We start from the raw sequence: 22,102 nt of genomic DNA on the forward strand, positions 1-22,102 counted from the left end.
TTCCAAACTCATGGTGCTCGGGGAATCATGTTGAATACCAGGGATCAAACCTGGGTCAGTCGCATGAGAGCCAAATGCCCTACCTGCTGTACTATCTCTCCAGTCCCACCTTTATGTCCTTTTTAATGACTGCTCTGCAGACATTCTGTTTTAAAGGTCATTTTATCTGCTGGAACCATGGCTATTAAACATGAAAGAGAGAAAGAGAGATGGGAAGAGACAGACAGAGACAGACAGACAGATAGAGTCCCGATTTTTAAGGTTTCAGAGCAATGTGACCCCAAAATACCCTGGTTTCTTCTATTATTTAACTTCTGCTTCAGGACAGTGGTGCATACTGGAAATCTCTTGTGCCAATTCTACCTTCATGTCTGGTGCAGCTGGAACCTCAAGGAATTCTAATGCCTCATCTCAGCCATATCTCTTAGGTTTCTTGAGGCCACCAAAATGTGTTGACATAGGGAGCTGATGCTGTTGGCCCATCAGAAAGAGAACAAACCATCTGTTGTTTTCATGTATTTTCCAGCAGTGGTGATAAATTCACGTTCCTGTGTCATTTGTGGGCTTGTGTTTCTGTGTTTTCTGTGGCTCATGTTTGTGAGAAAAGGCATGATAGGTAAAACATTTTGAAGCACTGAGCTGGAATTATTAGTATCTGGCTAGGAGATCTCCTTTGAGGTTTCAGAGTTTCACAGCATGAAAGGAGAAAATCACAGTAAATTGTTGCAAGATCTGCAATTTCCATAATACTATCATTCTCTCCCTGATTCCAGTCTGCAGTCTGCAGCTCTGAATGTGGTATGTGACTGTGATGTTATGACATTGTTCATTGAACTATTCAGCCTGAAAAAGACAAATTTGTATATGTCTCGTCAGTGAATTTTACATCTAACTCAGTAATATTTCTTTAACCAAGTAGTGCATCAAAGACAAGTATATTAGTTGCCTATTTCTGCCTGAGGACCACAAATGTCATCATTTAAAACAACCATATTCATTACCTACAGTTTCTGGAAGATCTGAAATCTGGGAGTGATCTGATTAGGTACTCAAACGAGTATGATCAAGGTAAATACCAGGGCTATATGTCTCACTCATACGTGTGGTTTTGTTTTGGGAACCACACTCTAGACTCTCTGTTCGAGGGTCACTTTCAGTGGTATTAGGGGACCAGTGTGCATATTTTTAAAGCACGGCTATTCTGTAAATTTAGTTTACAGTATTGTGATTAAATACATTATTAAAAGCAAAGATAACAAGTGTTATCCTTTATTATTTTATTATTATTTATCCTTATTATTTTACACTTTTCTATTTTTCTATTACACGTGAGCTTGTTTATTGTACTGGGGTATTGGAAAAGCTGTATATTGGTGTGCTACTAACCCTTCTTCACGGATAACACTTTTGTAGTTTGAACTATTCTCAGAGGGAATATTTATACCTTCCAAGTATGAAATGCTACAAATAAGAGTGCTTTTTGTTTTTTTGTTTATTCAGTTTCCTTTTCCTATTAAAAGTTAATTTCTTTTTTGAAGATTTCACTAGGAAAAGATCCACTTTGGGGCACTTAAGTTTCTTAGAAGAATTTTAATTCCTCAAGGGCTGTTGGGCAGATAGATAGTCTCAGTTCCTAGTTGACTGGCCAGAAGCCTCCTTCAAGTCCATACTACACGTAAATACCTCCCTATTTGTTAACTTGCTTCATCAAAGCCAGTAAGGGAGAGAGTTGGAAGCCAATCACTAGATCAGCCTACATGTATTGGGATGAATTAGGCCAGGGCATGAACATCAGTCAGCAGAAATCACTCAGGACCACCTGAGAGTGTGCTTGCCACAAAGACTTGATTTTCTTATTTAAACAAAACTTTTAAATGTGCTGAGCCTTTTAATATATTAAAGAGGTTAGTTTCTTTGCCAAAGATAAAAAGTGTTGACTCATGCAAGTGTACTTCTGAAAGGAGATCCTGGGAATATTCGAATCAGGCTTACACTTTTGCCAAAGATAAATTAATGTTAATTGCTGGTTTTCATAGTTATGTAAGTTATTTACCTTCAGGAACCCTAAAATTGATGGAAACATTCCCTTCTATTTTTATAACTTCTTTCATAAACTCTAAAGTAATTTAAGGTAAAAGATAAGTGGGGAAAAGTGCTTTGTAAATATTAAAGCTCCAATAGGTCATATTGTCTGTTTTAAATGTTTCAACTAATATCTTACGTTAAAATATATTGTCAGAAATTTTTCTTCTGCAGATGAAAGTCTGTATATTAGGATCACTGAGATTTTTAAGGACTGGAATACATGTGTGAGTTTGATCCTCAGCACTTCCTGGTCTCCCAAGCACAGGGCTTAGAAGTAGTCCCTACATACTGAGTCTGGCCAAAGAACTAAGGCGGGAAGGAAGATTATACATTTACCAGGGAATGGAGGATTCTGGATAAATGGGACAATAAAAATATCTAACGTTTTTTTGGAAAAGTTTAAAATGCTATGTAAATTTATTGTAATATTACATAAGGTCAAAACTATAATTTTGGAAGTAATAAGTCATTTTAGAACATCCCAGTGAAGATAGGAAAACTGCAATATCACTATGTAGTTGTATTATTTATATCTTTATCAAATGGTTCAACAAATCACTGCAGAGGTGATGGGAGAGTTTTCCTCTATAACCTTAGTTCAACATGCCAGGGACTTTTGCACAACACCAAATGCACTTCACACATCCATTTAAAATAACCTTAACCTCTGTTTCTAAAATTGTATCCTGATAGCCAAATCTGACTTCTCCTATCCTGAGCACTGTTTTCAGTTGCCAGTTTGTTTGTTGCTTGGATATAGACAGGATTATTCCAAAATAGTGTGGTCTGTGTCAGCACCCGTTCCATGTGATGAAAAGCAAATACTTACAAACCTCCTACGCAATTGAATTTCATGCAAAGCAGGGACAAATGGTCCCTCATGTTGCTCACTCTTTGAAAGGAAGGTTAGTTATTAATACTCTCTCACTGTTGCACGGGATCCAATCCAGAGATTTAAAGCTTAAGGCTCTCGGTGGGTTACACCTCTTAAGAAATATATTCAGAAACACAGAAACACTCTCAACATTTTCCTTAGGCCCTATTTTCAGAAAGGAGAGTCTAATGGCATTTTAATGTCTTTCTATATTCCCAGACTAAATCTCCAGAAAAAAAATATCTATTACCTTTTGAAATTTCTCACCACTGGTGGGATTTGCTCTGGCCCTCTGTGAAGCACTGTGTCAAAAATAAAAGACGGAAAATTTTTATTCACATAAGGTTTAATGGTTTAATTCGCAGAAGGCCTATGAAAAATCAGATCCTCCAAACCCTTCACTTTCCAAATGAAAAACTGAGTCTTTGTATGAATAGAGTGGCCCAAGAATAGCCCACCTGCCCCAAAAGGACAGCCAGGTGACAGCAGCGGGATTTGCTTTGTAGATTCCTGTGCTTTCATCAAAATTGAAAGTAGTCAGGGTCCAAGTCAAGGTTTATTTCTGAGCTAAAGACTCAGCTCCAGGGGCTGGAGCTATAGTACAGCGGGTAGGGCATTTGCCTTGCACGCGACTGACCGAGGTTTGATTCCCAGCATCCCATATGGTCCCCCAAGCATCGCTAGGAATAATTCCTGTATGTAGAGCCAGGAATAAACCCCTGTATATTGCCGAGTATGACCCAAAAAGCCAAATAAATAAATAGATGGATGGATGGATAGATAGATAGATAGATAGATAGATAGATAGATAGATAGATAGATAGATAAAGACTCAGCCCCATAGCATGCAAACCTTTTGCTGGGCCCCTCTCTGAGTCTTCATTTCTCTTGCTGTCTAAGAGTTTGAAGAAAGTTGGGGAGTGATTAAAAAGTATGTGAGCTCAAAAGTAAGCAAAACTTCCTCCATCAGTCAGGAGAATTGGGCCCTGTGTTAGCTAGGAAATGATCTTTCCACCTGTTTGAGCCTGTCTGGTAGGTTTCTCTGTAGATGGCTCCTGGAATCCTGTACACTTGAGGTGCCTTTGTTGCAGAAAGCAACCTTCTTCTAATAGTGCAAACAACTCTAGGAGGTTCAAGAATATGTGCATGATTACAAATTACTTTGTGTTATTTTCATTTTAAAAAGCCTAATTGAGATCAGTTCACTTGGGGAACGTAGGTTTAATAGAGCCAAGGAAGAAAATGTTGAAATGCAAGTGATGCTCTCTTGGAGGTGCCTTCTCACTGGGGTACTGAATAGACAAAGGGAAAATATCAAACCCCCAACTCCAGCTTGTTTTGAAGTCTATTTTTAGCTATCTCACACCTGGGAAAAGAATTTAAAAATCCCTTTGTATTTTCCAGATCCATAGAAAGAATTTGGATTAGTTACTGGTTAAAGGCATTTGGATAAAGAAAGGAGGATCCAGCTACTTTGTCTGTCAAGTCCTCTACAAAAGCATTTCACTTTCATGGAAATGGGCAGGGACTAGTGCTCTTAGTGGTACTCAGGGCTTACTCATGGCTCTGTGCTCAAGCATCACTCCTGGTGGTACTTGGGAACCACATTTGGTCCTGGTGAACTGTGGTCAACCAAGTCTAAGACAAGCACATTAACCTCTGTACTGTCTTTTCAGCCCTCTCTGCAAGTGCATTTTAAATTATGACTATCCCTGAGTTGTATGACTGCAGATAGCACTCACGTGTAAGAGTATTTCATAGAATGGGACTTTAGACTAACCCTCCTGGGTTCAAATCCTGTCTCTGACCCTTTCCTCACTGTCTCTAGACAAGTCTCTTCTTTCTCTTGGGCTTCATGTTCTTTATTTATGAGCTTAGGGTGATTGTAATAGTTCCAACCAATTAAGGCTGTAGTGAAAAATGAGTCAATGCATAGGAAGTCCACAGAACAGATCCTGTCACAGTACAAAGTTCAAGTTGCTGATTGAGTATAGTAAATAATTTTTCTACACTAGTGGTCAACATATTTTGAATTTATTTTTTGGTCCATTTAAAAAAATTTTTTTTTGCATAGTGCACAGGGCTAACTCCTGGCTTTGCACTTAAGTCTCACTCACTCCTGTAGGACTTGGGGATTATACAGTGTGTTGCGGATCAAACCTGGGTTGGTCTCATGCAAAACAAGTTCCCTATTCACTGTACTATCTCTTTAGCCCTTGAATTTCATTTTTTTAAAGAAATTGTCAAAAAAGTCATTAATCTTCACCTCTCCTTTCTTCTAGTCCTGGACTCCTGCCCTGCAGATCCTTCTGTGAGGCGGCCAAGGACGGCTGTGAATCAGTGCTGGGGGTTGTGAACACTTCCTGGCCCCATTTCCTCAAATGTTCCCAGTTTCAGAACCAAAGTGAAAGCATCAATGGCAGCAAAATTTGCTTCTCACCACAACCAGATAATGGAAAACAAAGTAAGTATCTCTCTGCCAATTCAATATGAAGGGGTTTTTATTAAGGTTGCCATTTTAACCCAGGATGTACATAAATTATATGGACAATTCAGTCAAGTTTATTAAAATGGCTGGTCTCTTCAAAGAAACCGAAGAGTTGGGAATGTGACTCAATGATAAAATGCATATCTTTCATATGTGAAGACCTAAATTTAATCTGAGGTCCCTTAATTCTAAAAATAAAAATTTTTTTAAAAAAAGAAAAGAATTGATCTTTTACCACCAAGCATGATCACTAAGCACAGAGCCAGAAGCAAGTTTTGAGTATATGCAAATAGCCCCCAAACCAAAGACAGCAACAAGTACAACAACACAAAGAAATCACTCTCATTTCTTAGAAATTTTTGCCTATTTTGGAATTTTATATTAATATAGTTAGATAGTATCCTTTGTTCCACATTTGCTTGAAAAATTAATTTCCATCTTATTGTGGTTCATTTATTCTCAGTGTTGTATAGCATTGAAATAGGATTGTCACTGTCACTGTCCTCCCGTTGTTCATATATTTGCTCGAGGGGGCCCAGTAAGATTGTGGGACTTGTTACTGTGTTTGGTATATCGAATGCTTCACAGGTAGCTTGCCGGGCTCTCGGAGAGGGGCAGAGGAATCAAACTTGGGTCGGCTGTGTTGGCTGCATGCAAGGCAAACTCCCTACCCGCTGTGCTATCTCTCCAGCCTGAAATAGGATTACAATAATATTTTTGTCTACAATTGTTGCCTGAATATTTGAGATATTTCCAGCTATTATGAGTGGCGATGCAAACTATTCTCATACATGTCTCTGATTGCACGTGGTTATGTATTTGCTCAACAACAGCAAAAAATTCTAGAGTGCTTGTGCCAATTTATATGTCTATCAGCTATGGGATAAAGTTGAAGCTATTCCAAATCCTCAATGCCAGTTGGCATTGGAGTGTTTTTTTATTTGAACAATTCTGGTAATAGTATTATGGTATCTGGAAATCGCAAAAGCAGTGTGGCTAGGATTGCACTCAGTATGTGGGGAGGTGCCAGGGATAAACCTTGGGACATGAGGCTTTCCAGGCAGGCAGTCTACCACTGATCCCCTGCCCAAATGCTATTTTTAAATTGGAATTATTAAAATATAAATATGAAATTGGGGAGAAGTGTTTTACTGTGTGTAATTATCCAAACCATGAAAATTATATTAGATGGTATCCATTCATTCAGCATTTTAAAATTAGTTATTATTTAAAATCTTTCAACGTAAGCATAATTCCTCAGGTTTAGTCCTGGCCACCTGATATTTTTGGTATTGTAAATGCTAACTTGTTTGTTTGGGGGCCACATCTGGTGGTACTCAGGACTTACTCTTGGCTCTGTGCTCAGAGAAATTCTGCTTAGTGCTCTGGGGACCATATGAGATGCAAGAAATTGGGCCAGGGTTGGTTGTAGTAATAAAAGTTCCTTAATTCCTGTACTATCCTTCTGGAGCTATAAATAGTATTTAAAATCTTTTTAATTTGAGTACAAATAGTTCTTTATATATTTTATAGGTTTATTTGGTTTTTCTTAATACATATAATTTAATCTACAAATAATGACATTTTCTTTTCAATTATTATACCTTATATTGCTTCTGTCATACTGTTTTATATTTTATCTTTAATTGTGATTGATGTTAGTTGAAGGGATTCGTGGTATATATTTATTGTTATGTATTTGCTCAACAACAGCAAAAAATTCTAGAGCGCTTGTGCTAATTTATTTGTCTATCAGCTAAGGGGCAAAGTTGAAGCTATTCCAAATTCTAAGAAAGTCAATTCTGCTTGTTTGATAAGAAGTTTTTTGTTTATCATAAAATTTTAATATTATCAACTGTGTTTTCTACATATATTGAAATGATATGGTTTTCTTCATATTGTTAAAAATACCAGGTTGGTGAGCTACGATTCAGAGACCATAGAATTCACGTTAAAAAATGTATGATTATTTAGTATACTTACAGGATTGTGTGATCATTTCCATCAGGAATTTAAGAACATCTTCATCACTTGGAAAAGAAACCTCATACTCATTAGCAATAACTTAAACCATTTCCTCCTTACAGCCTCTGGCAACCATTGATTTACTTTCTTTTTCTTACTTTTGGTATGGGGGGATATCCAGTGGTGCTCTGTGCTTACTCCTGGCTCTATATTCAGGGATCACTCCTGGCAGGGCTCAAGGAACCATATAGGATGCTGGGGTTTTCACCTGGGTTGGTTACATGCAAGACAAGACCTCTAGCTGCAGTTCTATCACTCCAGCCCCTGATCTGCTTTCTATTTCTATTCATTTGACTACCTGGAATGTATTATTTCAATAGAAACATTCAATATAATACCTTTTGTGTCTTGTTTCTTTCATACTACTTTTAAGGTTCATTTGTATTGCCACATTAATCAGTACTTTATTTTTGCTGTTGTCAGAAAATGTTCTTTATTTTGTACTATAAGTGTACTACTATTTTTAAGATTTGGTTTTAATTTGGGGGGAGGGGCGTTGGGGCCATATCTGGTGGTGCTTAGGACTTAGTCCTGGTTATGCCCTCAGGGATCACTCCTGGTGGGGCTCAGGAGACCATATTTGGTGCTGGGGATTGAAACTGAATTGACCTCATGCAAGGCAAATGCCTTACCCACTTGTTACATTACTCTAGCCCTAAGTACACTATTTTTAAAAAGTCTATACATTAGTTGAAGGACATTCATATTGTTTCTACTTTTTGATTGTTACAATTAATACTGCTATGAACATTCATGTAAAATTTTTGTGTGAACTTATCAATCTCTTGGGTGCATGCTTTGATGTAGAATTACTGTAAGGTATGAATAACACAGTTAACATTTCAATTAAATACCATTTTTACCTACAATGTATGAGGGTTTCAGTTTCTCTGCATCCCCGCTAGTGCTTGTTATTCTTTTTGATTTTAGTCATTCTAGTGAGTGAGAATACCTCGTTGTGATTTTATTTGACATTTTGTTAATGGTGGGTTATGTGAATAATTCAGCAGTTCATCAGTGTGTAAACTATTTGTATGTCTCCTTTTTTCTAAATTATATATCCTGTTCAAATGCAGTGTCCATTAAAAAAAAAACTATGTTACTTGTGTTTTAATTGTCGAATTATAAGAGTTTCTCATCTATTCTGGATAAAGGTATCTTAAGAATATAATTTCCAACATTTTTTATATTCTGTAATTTTTCACTTTTTAAAATATTTTATAATTTTTTAACTTTTAATAAGTCCAAATCAGCTATCTTGGATTTCTTTGAGAGAGAGGGTTTTGATCTCTTTGTGATTTATTGTCATGTCCAAAGTATAATTACTTAATCTAAGTATAATTACTTAATATGTATGTCTACATTTTCTCTTAAGAGTTTTATAGTTCTACATCATTGATCCTTTTTTTTTAAGTTGAATCACTGTGAGGTTCAGTTACAAAGCTTTAATGTTTGAGTTTTAGTTGTACAATGATCCTATCCCTCCACCAGTGCACATTTTCCACCACCAAAATCTCCAGTATCCTCCTCCCCATCCCAACCCTCCCCCTGCTTGCATGGCACACACTTTCCCCCATACCCTCTCTCTACTTTGGGGCATTATGGTTTGCAATATAGATACTGAGAGGTTATCACATTTGGTCCTTTATCTACTTTCAGCACACATCTTCCATCCCGAAAGATTCCTCCAATCATCATTGACTTAGTGATCCCTTCTCTATTCCAGATGCCTTATCCGCCAATTCATGAGGCAGGTTTCCAACTATGCAGCAAAATTTCTGGCCTTTGTATCTACTATCCTTGGGTGTCAGTCTTATATTATGCTATTTTACTGATCCATTTTGAAGTAATTTTTTATGAATTATCTGAGGTATAAAGGTAGATAAATTGGTTTAATTTTATCCAGTTATCCCAGCACAAACTGTTAAGAGACGATTCACTCTCTTTTGGTTAAATTTGGCACCCTTAGAAAAAATTAATTGGTCCTTAATTAAGGCATTTATTTCTGAATTTTCAGTCATTCCTTCTCTCTGTCTTTGTTCAAGGGACATACCTGGCCCCTTAATACCATCTCCTTAGTACCAAACCCTGATTTTTATCCTTTACCATCATGGAACTGCCAAAAGTTCTGGCTGCTCTGTCTCTCTGCTGTTGCCTTATGTCCAAATTATTCGTTTCTAGGGTCATATTGACAATCAGCAAGTTTTATAGCTTAAAACATCTGTCAGGGGCTAGAGAGATAACACAGGGGGTAGGGTGTTTGCATTGCACGTGAACGACCCAGGTTTGATTCCCAGCATCCACAGCCAGGAGTAGCTCCTGAGTGCAGAGCCAGGAGTAACCCTTGTGCAACCCCTCCCCCCCCAAAAAAAGCAATAAAACATGTGTCAGATGTAAACTTTGATCTACAATTATCTTCTCTCTGGGATCTTGGCTAGCCATAGCCCAACCATCTCATCACCTACTGAATTCCTTTAAACAGATATTTCTTGTGTTTTATCTGGCTCTTCTAGTTTTACTTGATGAGGCATTGGCCTGCTGCAAGTTATAACATTGTATCCAGAGGTGGAAATTTGCTTTATTCTTTAGGACATACCATTTAGCGGAGGTCAGTTGCTAAATGTGGCTTCTTTCCAAAAAGTAGTATTTATCAGTGACTTATTAGAAGAGTGAGTATATTTGAAGGAGAAGTGCTTCAAATCTTTTCTTTTTTTGACAATATTTACCACTTTTTTTTTAGTGGGGTGGGCTTGACGGTGGGTCACACCTGTTAGTACCCAGGTTTACTCCCTGCTTGGGTACTTATGTGGTGTGTGGAAATAAAAACAGGGTCAGTCGCATGCAAGGCAAGCACTGGGACCCCTGTCATCTCTGGCCCCATGTTCCCCTTTTTTGTAACATTTTCTTAGTGATCTTTATTAGTGGTCATTTGAAAAACATATATGGTTGTTACAGAGCTTAAGAAACCATAATTTAAATTAAAAGACAGCTCAATGAATAGAAGAAAATAATCTCACAATATATACCTGACAAAGGGCTAATATCCAAGCTAATACAAGAAACTCGTAAAACTGAACAAATAGACAACAAATAACCTCATTTAAAAAATGGAGAGAAAAGCTGCACAAACCCTTTACCAAAGAAGACATACAGGTAGATGGTCAGCAGCATATGAAAACGCTCATTATCACTTATTATCAGGAAAATATATGTTAAAGTGACACTGAATTCTCACCCCACATCTTTGAGAACTGCCTGTATCAAAAAGACAAGGAAAAAAGAACAGTAGAAAATGTGTGTGTGGGGGGGGGGGGTGGGAAGAATCCTTTAATACTGTTTATTGTAATATATACTGATTTAGCTGCTCTGAAAAAAGTATGGAGATTTCCCAAAATATTAAAAATAGATCTGCCATGTGATCCAGCATTTCCACTTCTAGGTATCTATCCCTAAACAACAACAACAACAGCAGCAGCAACAAAATAGCGGGTAGGGCGTTTGCCTTGCATGCAGCCAACATGGCCCACCCGAATTCGATTCCTCCGCCCCTCTTGGAGAGCCCGGCAAGCTACCCAGAGTAGATATGCCAGACACAGTAACAACAAAGTCTCCAATGGAGACGTTACTGGGCCCGCTGGAGCAAAAAAGATACATGAACACCTCTGACCGTTGTAGTACTATTTGTATTTGCGGAGATCCGCAACTTGAGTGTCCAGTGACAGATGAGTGCACATACACATCCTACAAGGACAAGTCCTTCCCCTGAAAAAAACAAGTATTTAAAAATGTCAATTGTGCTGCCTTTGATAAAGAAATTCTGCTTTATGTTTTGGAAAGCAATAAAATGATGATAGCAGTATAGCATGCTTCCTAACTTTAACAAGTGCTAAAACTAACCTACTATACACCCACATAAATGAAACAGAATGCAGTTACACTCCCTTATCTTTTATTTCACTTCCTGCTGTTTCAGTTACCTGTGGTGAACTGTAAATTGAAAGGATTAGGCTCAGGGTTGAAGCAATAGTTCAGTGGATAGTGCACTTATCTGGCATTCAGCTGACCCGGATTCAACCCCCAGTATACCATATGGTCCCCCAAGCACTGCCAGGACAACGCCTGTGCATTGCTGGTGTGACACCCAAAAAAAATAAAAAATGAAAATATTAGTCTCAATGATTTTGTGTGTGTATGATAGAGATTACCTTCAAACAGCTTTTATTAGAGCAAATTGTTATGATGATCTTACTATTAACTACTAGCTGTGCTTATTGCTAGCTACTATTAGTATCTTCTTATTAGAGCTAATAAGTTGTAGTTTATTATAGGAGTGCATATTTAGGGAAGAATATTCTCCCTATGATATTTTCATATATCTTTCCACCACCCCCACAGAGAAAAGAACACTAAATGAAAAGAACACTAGTAGCTGCTTCTAAATATGTTGTCTATAGAACAACAGATGACACAAAGTAACTGTGGCTGCAGTTGAGTGGAGTGAGTCCCATAAAGGAATTCTGAATCCAAGGGGAAGGGCCTCCTGGCAAAGTGTCCAGGACAAGGTGTGGTGTGTGTAAGCATTTCACATTATGAATTTGTCTTGCTCTTTAGTTTCTTTATTAGGGCATGAAATGAAGGATAATTAGAAGATGGCTCTTGACTAAGTCTTATCTCTACTTGTTGAAAGATGTGCCCAGAAAGTGGAAATTGTTCCCTCTAACATTCACAGCTGTTCACTTCTTTTTATAGTTAGGAAATCGAGGTGCGGGGAGGTTATAACAGGTTCTTTTCAATCCTCACTCTGCCCTGGCTTCTATTATCTACTTAATGGTTCGCCATCCTGGAACCATATGGAATTTAATTATTTGTGTGTGTGTGTATGGAGAGGGTGGGTTGAGTGGAATCACACCTGGCAGTACTCAGGGTTTATTCCTGACTCTGCTCTGTAATCACTCTGGATAGTGCTCATCTGTAGAATCCAGCCAGGGGTGGCAACATGCAAGACAGGCACCTTAACCTGTACTCTTGCTCCGACCCCTGGAATTCAATAACTTTGAAAGTTTGCTCTGGTAGAGCCCCTTCTTCACAGAATTCCCTCAATATCTTTTTGGGATGAACTGAGCCAAGACCTTCCACTGACTGATAGTAGCTGCTTTCCCCAATACCCAGCTCAATAAATTCAGTTTGTCTTCTCTTAGCATGCTGCAAATCAGTCATTACTCTGAAGACATTTTGCTCTCCTATGGAAGTATATTCAGTTGTCTTATCCTTTTCGTCTTCTGTAGATGTGAGCCCTTGTAAAGTAAATGATGTGCTAAAGTGATAATGCTGTGGAAACCGTTCTCCAGAGGTTTTAAAATAAACATTGGTGTGTGTTTCCATAGTTGGGTTGTGAGAACTCAGGGGGCTAAAGGTCAAAACCCATCAATTATTTCTGACTCACTGACTAATCCTTTACCTTGTGTGTAATTGTATACAGAAAGTCATTTCAAAAATAATCCTAAGGAGGTCTCCCTTGCCATAAAAAAAACTTCAGCATTTTTTTCTTTCTTTTTCCTCTTACTTTTCTTAGTATCTTATTTGCTTTACTGAGCATTAAAAATTTTGGTGCTGATTGTAGTTTCCAGATCCTGGTGAAACATATACTCTGAATTTGCCCTATTGAAGTGTTAGTTCATTTACCAAAGCAATTTTAATTATTTGGTGTAATTAATATTAATAATTTGCCAGAGATAGATATTTATGGAATGACTAAAAACTGGCTATGTATTTTGCATCACGATGGATAACCCAAGCAAAATGAGCTTTGTGTAGACTTTATATTTTCTTATTTTCTTATATTTATAACCTTTTTTAAATTGAACCACAGTGAGATACACCATTACAAAGTTGTTCATGTTTGAGGGAATGCCCTGCTACAGAGGCAGGGTGGGATGGGGGGCTGGGGGGTGGGAGGGATACTGGGATCCGTGGTGGTGGGAAATGGGCACTGGTGGAGGGATGGGTATTTGATCATTGTATAATTGAAACCCAAGCACAAAAATTTGTAAGTCTACAACTGTACCTCATGATGTCTCACTAATAAGAATAAAAAATAAATTAAAAAAACCAAAGTTGTTCATGTTTGGGTTTCAGTCAAATAATGTTTTAACACCCATCCTTTCACCAGTGTGTATTTTTTATCACCAATATCCCAGTTTCCGTCCCTCTCTCCAATTCCCCATCAGCCTCTATGGCAGGCACTTTTCTTCTTTCTTATAATTTATATTAAAAATTTAAATTAGACAATACATTTTTCTTTTATATGTAGATACTTTTTTAGAACAACAAATTCAGAATCACTTAATCACTTAAGTCACTTCCCGTTAGTCGTCGATTTGCTCGAGCGGGCGCCAGTAACGTCTCCATTTGTCCCTGTCGCGTGCTAGTGTAGCCCAATGGCATCTCTTCGCTCCGGGAACATGGAGGGCCTCAAACCGATCGTTCATGATCTTGACAAAGAAGTCTGACCATCTGGTAGGTGGGCGGCCACGCGGTCTCTTGACATCCCGTGGAATCCAATCAGTAACAGCTCTAGTCCAACGGTCGTCTTTAAATCTCATTACGTGACCAGCCCATCTGATTTTCGACACCTTGGCATATGAGACAGCGTCCCTGATCCTTGATCGTCGACGGATGTCAGAACTCCGGATTCTTTCTCTCATTTGAGTGAAACGTGATATTCCAAGCATAGCTCTTTCTATTCTTCTTTGGGAGACCTGAATGGCGTTCTCATCTTGTTTGCGTAGGGCCCAGGTCTCTGAGGCATATGTTAATGCAGGAAGAACAGTGGAATCAAAGAGATGTGCCCGGAGCCGGAGGTTCTTCGTCCTCTTAGCTATTTCTTCGACGTTCTTGAAGGCGTTCCAAGCCGCTCTCTTCCTCCTGTGCAGCTCGGGTGCCAGGTCATTTGTCATGTTGACCTCTCGACCTAGGTAGACATAGCTGTTGCATTCGGAGATGGTCGTTCCATTGAGAGCGAATGGGGCAACAGGAACAAGGCTGTTTCTCATTAACATTGTCTTCGTAAGATTCAGCTGTAGTCCTACCTTTCCACACTCACGGTCAAAGTCGGCCAGCATTTGTGCCGCTTGGCTGATGTTTGGTGTTATTAAAACAATGTCATCAGCAAAGCGGAGGTGGTGTAGTTCCCGACCATCTATCTTCACTCCCATTCCTTCCCATTCCAGTCGTCGCATGATGTTCTCGAGGGTGGCACTGAAGAGTTTCGGTGAAATGGTATCACCCTGCCGCACCCCTCTCTTGACATCAACGATCACTTCTTTGTAGAATGGTGAGATCCTGGTAGTGAATCCGCAATACAGCTCACGGAGGATCCTGATGTATTGGGCTTGAATGCCCTGATTGGCTAGGGCTTCAATGACCGCTTCCGTCTCAACAGAATCAAAGGCCTTCTTTAAATCAATGAACGTTAAGCAGAGCGGCATCTTGAACTCCCGAGAAACCTCAATGAGCTTGGTTACCGTGTGGATATGGTCGATGGTGCTGAATCCTTTGCGGAACCCTGCTTGCTCGCATGGTTGTCCTTCATCTAGTGTTCTGCCAATCCTATTCAGGATGACTCGAGTGAACAACTTGTAGATGACAGACAATAGGCAGATCGGGCGATAGTTGCCAATGTCATGGATGTCTCCCTTCTTGAACAGTAGTACTACTTCCACTACCCAGCCGTCGCCACACTCCAGGACGCTTTCCGGACCCGCGTGGCCGCAAGCGGCCGCGTGACACATCATAAGACACTAAATACCCATCTTCTGGAATTGTCGTACCATATTTGATAGGGTTCAAATATGGTAACACCTACAAGGGTGATTAGAGGTCACCCAAAAAGCCTCTATACCTCTCGGAAAGACTGGCAAGCTACCGAGAGTATTCCGCCCGCACGGAAGAGCCTGGCAAGCTATCCGCTGTGTATTCGATATGCCAAAACCAGTAACTACAACTGGTCTCATTCACCTGACCCTGAAGGCTTCACCGACATGGCAGCACTGAGAAGGATGAGAAAGGAGAGGCCGACAAAATCTCAAGGCCGACCTAGGCTGCCACAACGAAGGAAGACAAAAATGATCGTCTGTACTTTCAATGCACGTACGCTAGCATCAGATGCATCCATCGAGGACCTGATGGTACAAGCGCGGATGATCAAGTACGACATCATTGGTCTGACCGAGACAAGAAGGCACGAATCTCACCATGCCGTTTTCGACACCGGAGAAGAATTGTTCCTCGGAACATGCGATAAAAGAGGTGTTGGAGGCGTCGGTGTCCTTGTCAACACAAACTTGGCCAAGAGCATTGATTCATTCGAATGCCTAACAACCCGAATTGGACGTTTACATTTGAATAGATGTGGCTCACTGCCTGCAGTTTCTATCTTCGTTGTCTACGCACCAACATCTCATTATGATGAAAGAGAAATCGAGAAGTTCTACATGGAGCTAGAGAAGTTCTATAAAGAAGACCACACCTTCTACAAGATCATTGTGGGTGATTTTAATGCCAAGATAGGACCGAGAAGATCAGCTGAAGAACTTCACATCGGGACCCATGGCCTAGAATGGAACGAACAGGGTGAGAGACTGTCTGAGTTCATCATGTCGACCAAGACCATTCATGGTAACTCACAGTTCCAGAAGGCAGAATCTAAACGATGGACATGGGAGTCTCCTAGTGGACGATTCCACAACGAAATAGACCACATCATATTCAATCGACGGTTTTGCCTGACTGATGTCGCTGTTGTCCCAAAATTTCGAACGGGATGGGACCACCGTCTCCTTCGTGCAAAATTCTACTTCACAGAGCGGGGAGAAAGGGCTGCAAAGTTCAAAAAGAGAACTCCCAGAATGACCACCAACTGGGAACTCTTTGGTACTATTGCGGCAACATGGGAAGATGCCATTGTTGACAACATTGACGAGGAATACAATCGACTGGTTCAGCACCTCCATGAATGTGCGAGGAACACCAAGAGAGAGATAGCCACAAAAAGTCGCCTATCTTCGAAAACTCTTGAGCTAATTCGCCAGCGTGGTTTGGCGCATGCCTCAGGCAACCGCAAGCTAACGTCCGAGCTTGGAAAGCAGTGCAGAGATGCGATCAAGGAAGACCTCAAAGAGAGAAGAGCAGAAGTACTGGTAGATGCGGCAGAAGCCGGGAAAAGTATTCGTAATGTCCACCTGTCCTTCGCCAACTATAAGACCAAGATGACTGCCCTCCGACGTCCTGATGGATCCATCACATCCTCCAGAACGGCAATGGAGAAGATTATCCATGACTTCTACTCAAATCTCTTCGATAGCCATGTCCACTTGCCAACATACCAAATTCCACAGGATGGGTATGTCGTTCCTAACGTTCTCCCTTCCGAAATCCGACACGCCATTTCGTTGGTAAAGAAGCAAACAGCACCCGGCCCAGACAAGGTCAGACCTGAACACCTGAAGAACCTGCCGTCAGTACTCATCAATACACTGGCTCGGCTCTTCACTCGCTACCTGTCTGAATGCAAGGTTCCGTCCCAATGGAAAACCAGCAGGACCGTACTACTGTTCAAACTCAGAATGAAGACTTATATTTAATCTTTGTATTTTCATAACAATGTGGTCTTGAGAAGTTATTTAAACCCTTTAAGCTATGTTTTCCAACTTTACAATAATAATGCTGTATTAGAAAAGCACTAGAGTGGTGTGACTGTTTCATGGACTAATGAACTGTGTGTTTGAAAGAATTTTAAAGCCATAGTGCAACATGAAAATGCATATGATTCTGTTCACTAGGCATTCAGAAGCATATTCATTCTTGTTCTAATTTGTTTATCAAGACCTAGAAAAGGAGTGCTCGCTTCAGCAGCACATATGCTAAAATTGGAACGATTCAGAGAAGGTTAGCATGGCCCCTGCGCAAAGATGACACGTAAATTCGTGAAGCATTCCATATTTTTGACAACCACCAACTGAGGTCCTAGCTCTGCATCCCCCTCTCCCAGACACCCCAATAAAGCCAGTGCCTCTTTAAAAAAGACTTAGAAAAAGAAAGGTGTCATGCATAATGTTTTCTAAATTTTATTTAGATACTGTTGTTTACAATAACTTGATCACTTGATCACTTGACATCCCATTACTTATCAGTTTGCTTGAGCGGGCACCAGTAATGTCTCCATTTGCCCCTGTCGCAGGCTGGTGTAGCCCAATGGCATCTGCTCGTTTTAGGAGCATGAAGAGCCTCAAACCGATCGTTCAGGGTCTTGACGAAGAAGTCTGACCATCTCATAGGTGGGTGGCCACAGGATCTTTCGACATCTTGTGGAATCCAGTTGGTAATGGCTCTAGTCCAGTGGTCATCTCCAAATTTCATTATGTGTCCAGCCCATCTGATTTTTGACGCCTTGACAAACGAGATAGCATCCCTGGTTCTTGATTGTTGATGGAGGTTGGAACTCCAGATTCTTTCTCTCAATTGAGTGAAGCATGATACTCCAAGCACAGCTCTTTTGGTTCCTCTTTGGGAGACCCGAATAGCATTCTCATCCTGTTTTCGTAGGGCCCAGGTCTCTGAGGTATATGTTAATGCAGGAATAACAGTGGAATCAAAGAGATGTGCCTGGAGTTGGAGGTTCTTTGTCCTCTTAGCTATTCTTTTGACGCTCTTGAAGGCATTCCAAGCCGTTCTCTTCCTCCTGTGCAACTCAGGTGCCAGGTCATTTGCCGTGTTGACTTCTCGACCTAGGTTGCATTCAGAGATGTTGCGTTCAGAGATGTTCATTCTGTTGAGAGTGAATGGAACATCAGGAATGAGTCCATTTTTCATAAACATTGTCTTCGTGAGATTCAGCTGCAATCCAACCTTTTCACTTTCACAGTCAAAGTAGGCTAGCATTTGTGCCGTTTGGCTAATGTTTGGTGTTATTAGAACGATGTCATCATACCATGCAGCTGTCAGGAGAGATGAAGTAATGAACTTTGTTTATAAATGGATAGACCTGGAGACTATCATGCTAAGTGAAATGAGTCAGAAAGAGAGGCACAGACATAGAAGGACTGCACTCATTTGTGGAGTATAAAACAACATAACATGAGGCTGACTCCTAAGGACAGTAGATACATGGGACAGAAAGATTTCTCCATAGCTGGAAACCTGCCTCATGAGCAAAGGGAAGGAGGCAGCTGGAATAGAGAAGGGATCACTAAGAAAAAGATGACTGGAGGAATTGGTTTGGATGGGAGATGTGTGCAGAAAGTAGATAAAGGACCAAACATGATAAACTGTCAGGATCTGTATTGCAAACCATAATGCCCAAAAATAGAGAGAAATTATCGGGAATCATACCTGCCATGGAGGCAGAGGGAGGATGGGAAAGGGGAGTTATACCGGGGATATTGGTGGTGAGGAATGCGCACTGGTGGAGGGATGGGTGTTGGATCATTGTGTGATTGTAACCCAAACATGAAAGCTTATAACTATCTCACAGTGATTCAATAAAATTAATGGAAAAAAAGATGTCATCAGCAAAGCAGAGGTGGTGTAGTTGACGACCATCTATCTTCACTCCCATTCCTTCCCATTCCAGTCGTCACATGATGTTCTCGAGGGCGGCACTGAAGAGAATTCGTGAAATGGTATCATGCTGCCGAGCCCCTCTCTTGACATGGATGATCACTTCCTTGTAGAATGGTGAGAATCTGGTAGTGAATCTGTAATAAAGCTCATGGAGGATCCTGAAGTATTTTGAGCCCTGTTTGGCTGGGCCTTTGATTACCACTTCCATCTCAACAGAATCAAAGACCTTCTTTAAATCATTGAATGTTAGATATAGGGGTGTCTTGAACGCCTGAGAAACCTCAATGAGCTTGGTTATCATGTGGATATGGTCAATCATGCTGAATCCTTTGCGGAACCTGGCTTACTCGCATGGTTGTCCTTCATCTAGTATTCTGCCAATCCTATTCAGGATGCCTGGAGTGAACAGCTTGTAGACGACAGACAACAGGCAGATTGGGTGATGGTTGCCAATGTCATGGATGTCTCCCTTCTTGTACAGTAGTACTATGGCTGAAAAACTCCACATCAGGACCCATGGCCTATAATGGAATGAACAGGGTGAGAGACTGAGTTCATCATGTCAACCAAGACCATCCATGGTAACTCACAGTTCCAGAAGGCCGAATCTAAACGTTGAATATGGGAACCTCCCAGTGGACAGTTCCACAATAAAATTGACCACATCATATTTAATCAATGGTTTTGCCTGACCGATGTCACTGTTGTCCCAAAATTCCAAATGGGATCAGACCACCATCTCCTTTGTGCAAAATTATACTTCACAGAGTGGGGAGAAAGGGCTGCAAAGTTTAAGAAGAGAAATTCCAGAACAACCAACTGGGAGCTCTTTGGCACTATTGTGGCAACATGGGAAGATGCTGTCATTGACAAGACTGAGGAAGAATATGATCAACTAGTTCAGCACCTCCACTATTGTGCAAGGAATGCTGAGAGAGAGATAGCCACAAAAAGATGCCTGCTTTCGAAAACTCTTGAGCTCATTTGCCAACGTGGCTTGGCGCAAGCCTCAGGCAACAAGTGAACGTCCAATCTTGCAAAGCAGTGCAGAGAAGCAATAAAGGAAGACCTCAAAGAGAGAAGAGCCGCAGTGATGGCAGATGTGGCAGAAGCCGGGAAAAGCATTCTCAACGCCCGCCTGTCCTTCGCCAACTACAAGACCAAGATGACTGCCCTCCAATGTCCTGATGGATCTATCATATCTTCCAGAAGGGCAATGGAGATTATCCATGATTTCTAGTCAGATCTCTTTGATAGCCACGCCCACCTGCCCACATACCAAATTCCGCAGGATGGATATGTCATTCCCAATATTCTCCCTTCCGAAACCCTACAAGCCATTTTGTCAGTAAAGAAGTGAACAGCACCCATTCCAGACAAGGTTAGACCCAAACACCTGAAGAACCTGCCTTAAGTTCTCATCAATACACTGGTTCAGCTCTTCACACACTACCTGTCTGAATGTAAGGTTCCATCCCAATGGAAAACCAGCAGGACTGTTTACAATACTGTTGTAGCACTGTCCTCCCGTTGTTCATCGATTTGCTTGAGCAGGGCCAGTAACGTCTCCATTGTGAGACTTGTTACTGTGTTTGGCATATCAAATATGTCACCGGTAGCTTGCCAGGCTTTTCCGTGCGGGCTAAATACTCTCGGTAGCTTGTCGGGCTCTCTGAGAGGGGCGGAGAAATTGAACCCAGCTTGGCTGGACCGGTGACTTGCAAGACAAATGCCCTACTGCTATGCTATTGCTCTGACAATACTGTTAATAATAAAATTTTAGGCATACAGTATCTAATGACACATCTAACATAGAGTGCCAAAATCCTTCCACCAATGCTTTTAAAGAGCAAGACACAAAAGTAGTATAGAGGCAGAACTGATACATGGATTTTTATCACAGATGGTAAGTAGCATCCATTACTTCATGACATTTCCATCACACAATGATGGTCTACATAGGTCATACCATGTAGTCTGGGTGTGTGGTGTAGCCTAGTGACCATATTCTCTAGGTTTGTGTAATTATTCTTGTGATGTACACAAAATGGTGAAATCACCTAAGACATGTTTCTGGAATATATCCCCATTATTACACAATACAAAACTGTATTTGGAAATGGCATGAGATAATATTTGGAGGAGATAAGGGAGGAGATTTGAGGAAGGAAAGATTTCTGATAATGGTTAAATTATTAAACCAGTTATCATGCCTATTTTTATGAGAAAATTTGAGAAGTGGTGTGTAATATACTACCCCATTGGAGACATTAGGTAACTGGTATATTAATTTACTTTTTTCGGTCTGAAATTGATATTATCTGCCGTAACTCCTTAGTTTTATGCCTTAAGCACAGAGGCCCGGACTATGGAAGCATAAAACTTGGCTGCACCTTCCAGTAGAAGGCTTCTCTCCCTGTTGGTTTCTCCTCAACTGTAACATTCTCTTTCCCTTGCTTTTCTAGAAAACTATTCTGTTTGGTGGTCTGCTTCCTAGCACTCTGACCACAGTCTATTCTCTTATTTTCTCTCTTGACCTCTTAAATGCTGAAATTTTGCAGGATTCTAGTTTTCACCTTCCTTCCTCAACGTTTTGTATATGTTTCCTCTGGGAACTCTCATACTAGCATGTGGCCACATAATTTAAGATGACTAAAATATGTATTTCACCCCAAATTTTTATTGTTTTCCCTAGCTCCAAAGTCATATTTCATTTTTCTGTCTTCCACCTCTCAAGCAAAAAATGTTCCTTTCTCCCACCCCAATTCTCCAAGTAGTTTCTTTCATGTTGCTAAATTCTGTGGGAAGTTCTCAATTTTCCTTTGCCTTGAGTTTCTGAACTATTTGCTATGTTGGATCACAGCCTCTGGCTTGATAAATTCTCTCCTTGATTTCCAGTTGAGTTTTCCTTCTCTGTCCACTTATTTTACTTCTCTGAGGAAGTTTTATCCACCCTCCCTATCCCACCCACCTCTAAAGAGTGGATTGCACCAGGTCTTTTTCCTTGGTTC

At 40.4% G+C, this 22,102-nt stretch overlaps 1 protein-coding gene and 1 non-coding gene across 4 annotated transcripts in view; both read left to right on the top strand.

Moving 5' to 3' along the window:
- Nucleotides 1-22,102, top strand: part of CORIN (corin, serine peptidase) — a 238,116-nt gene that overhangs the window by 79,169 nt on the left and 136,845 nt on the right. For all 3 annotated transcript variants that reach the window (XM_056111214.1, XM_056111215.1, XM_056111216.1), the window contains exon 5: nt 5,242-5,423. In XM_056111214.1, the coding sequence (XP_055967189.1) occupies nt 5,242-5,423 (182 nt within the window). The remainder of the gene's footprint in view (nt 1-5,241; nt 5,424-22,102) is intronic.
- Nucleotides 17,369-17,475, top strand: LOC130020867 (U6 spliceosomal RNA). Its single transcript, XR_008792062.1, has one exon. It is a non-coding gene; the product is annotated as a U6 spliceosomal RNA (small nuclear RNA).

Source organism: Sorex fumeus, unplaced genomic scaffold (assembly GCF_029834395.1).
Source record: "Sorex fumeus unplaced genomic scaffold, SorFum_2.1 ptg000013l, whole genome shotgun sequence".
Taxonomy (NCBI): Eukaryota; Metazoa; Chordata; class Mammalia; order Eulipotyphla; family Soricidae; genus Sorex; species Sorex fumeus.